The following is a 1,786-nucleotide window of genomic DNA, read 5'->3' on the forward strand; positions in this document are numbered from 1 at the left end:
TGAGGAGCCTCCAAGGCCACGCGTGGATTTCATAAATTCAAATTAAAGAAAAAAAAAAAAAAAACGGGGGGGGGGGGGGCAAAAAAAAAAAGCGTTTGGATAACTCCAGCCTGGAGAGAAATCGAATCGTTTACAGCTGACAAGGTCTTAAATCACGGCTGGGAGATGGACAGAATAAAGGCCAACCAAAGCAAGCGCGGTGCAGAAGTTGTCACCGTGCCGCGGAGGCGAGCAGCGCCAGTCGGGGAACTTCCGGCAACAGCGGAGCGCGGCGGGGCCTTCAGCCAGCGCCGCACGTGTCTCGAGCAGTCAGCCGGGGCAGCTCATCACGAAGGGCTCACGAGAACACGCAGCCCATAGACGTACGTGCGAGGTACGGAGCTACACGAACACCGGCGCCTCCAGCCCCCACCCCCTCGCGGCCCCCCGTTACCTTCAGGTCCTGTTTGGAGATGTCGGTGTGCGAGACCGCCCGGATCCTGCCCGCCTGCCACGGCCATTCCGCCACGCGCTCCGTGTCCCAGGGCCCGTCGTCCTCCCCGGCCAGGCTGAGGAAGCGCTTCCCGACCAGCAGCGACCAGCTCCCCTCGAGCCTCAGCACCATTTTAGCTCATCGGGAGGCTTCCCTCGGGGCGGCCGGCAGAAGGGCGGCCCTCAGGCCCTACGCGGGGTTCGCCGCCCACCCGCCCGCCTCCGCGCGGAGCCTTCGGCGCCCTTCGGAACGCCGCCGCGCCCGCGGAGCCGCGAACTGTTGTTTCGGCGGGAGGAGGGAAGCAATGCCGGTCGGCCCGACCCAGCCCCGCCGCCCCTTTGTTCCCAGCAGCCGGAGCGGGGCGGCAGCTGAAGGAGGCGGCCGGGCCGAGCGCCTTCCGGGTGCCTCTCCCCAAACCCCCCCTCCTCCCCAGCGCACACACAAACAACGCCGACCTCCTCCTTCCCCTCCTCCTCCTCCTCTTTCAGCTTTACCCTCCCCCTCTCACCTGCCGCCCCCCGCCCTCAGCCCGGCCCCCCGCCGCCTCCACACGGCGTCCGGGTCCCGAGAACGCGCCGCTTCCCCTCCGCCCCCAGCAACAACCGCTGCGCCCGGCGCCGCTCCGCCGCCCCGCGCTGGCGCACACACCCCTCAGCCAGCCCCCGCCGCTCCCTCTCTCGCTCCCATTGGTTCTTCCGCTCCGGGGGGGCGGAGCTAACGGCAAGCCTCCCGCTGTGATTGGACCGGAGAGGCGGTGTCCGCGCCGTTGGCTCCGCCTCGAAATGTTAGTTCAGCTTATGGCGGTTAAATAAAGAAATATCCTTCCGCCGAGCTTCGACTGAAAGAGTCCTTCGAGACACCCACGTTCACAAATAGCCCGAAGATGAAGCTAAACGGGAAAACAAACATTTTTGAGACCGTGACGTGCCATGACGTTTCTACCGCTGCGTCAGGCGGGCTGAGCCATAAGCGCTAAGTGCCGTCTGCGGCGTCGGCGGAAGGATCCGCGGGAGTCAGAAGGAGTGCAGCGACCGCTTATACGTGCGATCCGCGGCGTACTCAGATATAGCACAGGGGGAGGGGGCACCTGTAGGGCTCTTTTGCGCGTGCGCGCAGCGACAAGGTGCACCTGCGGGGGCGCTGCGGACTGCCTTCTGCGCAGGCGCACTCGGCACGGGGCCGCCACCTGCTCGGGGGCCGCCTCTGCGCGTGCGCACGGAGGTCGGCCATGCTGAGGAGAGGCTGAGGCGGCCGTGGCCACCATCTTGTCTGTCGGTTTGGGGGCAGGGAGAGCGAGAAAGAGCTGATTCCTGT

The 1,786-nt window shown here is 66.0% G+C and overlaps 1 protein-coding gene across 2 annotated transcripts in view; it reads right to left on the minus strand.

Annotated features, from left to right (window-relative positions):
• The window catches only part of KDM3A (lysine demethylase 3A), a 28,882-nt gene extending 28,207 nt beyond the window's left edge, over positions 1-675 (minus strand). The window contains exon 1 of one of the 2 annotated variants that reach the window (XM_042812726.1): positions 434-675. In XM_042812726.1, coding sequence (XP_042668660.1) covers positions 434-604 — 171 coding nt within the window. In that variant the 5' untranslated portion in view covers positions 605-675. The remainder of the gene's footprint in view (positions 1-433) is intronic. The other variant, XM_042812725.1, reaches the window with a different exon arrangement.
• Between the last annotated feature and the right edge of the window lie 1,111 nt (positions 676-1,786).

This window comes from Centrocercus urophasianus, unplaced genomic scaffold (genome assembly GCF_019232065.1).
Source record: "Centrocercus urophasianus isolate 14NV4802_14NV808 unplaced genomic scaffold, USGS_Curo_1.0 seq_13, whole genome shotgun sequence".
In the NCBI taxonomy this organism is placed as follows: domain Eukaryota; kingdom Metazoa; phylum Chordata; class Aves; order Galliformes; family Phasianidae; genus Centrocercus; species Centrocercus urophasianus.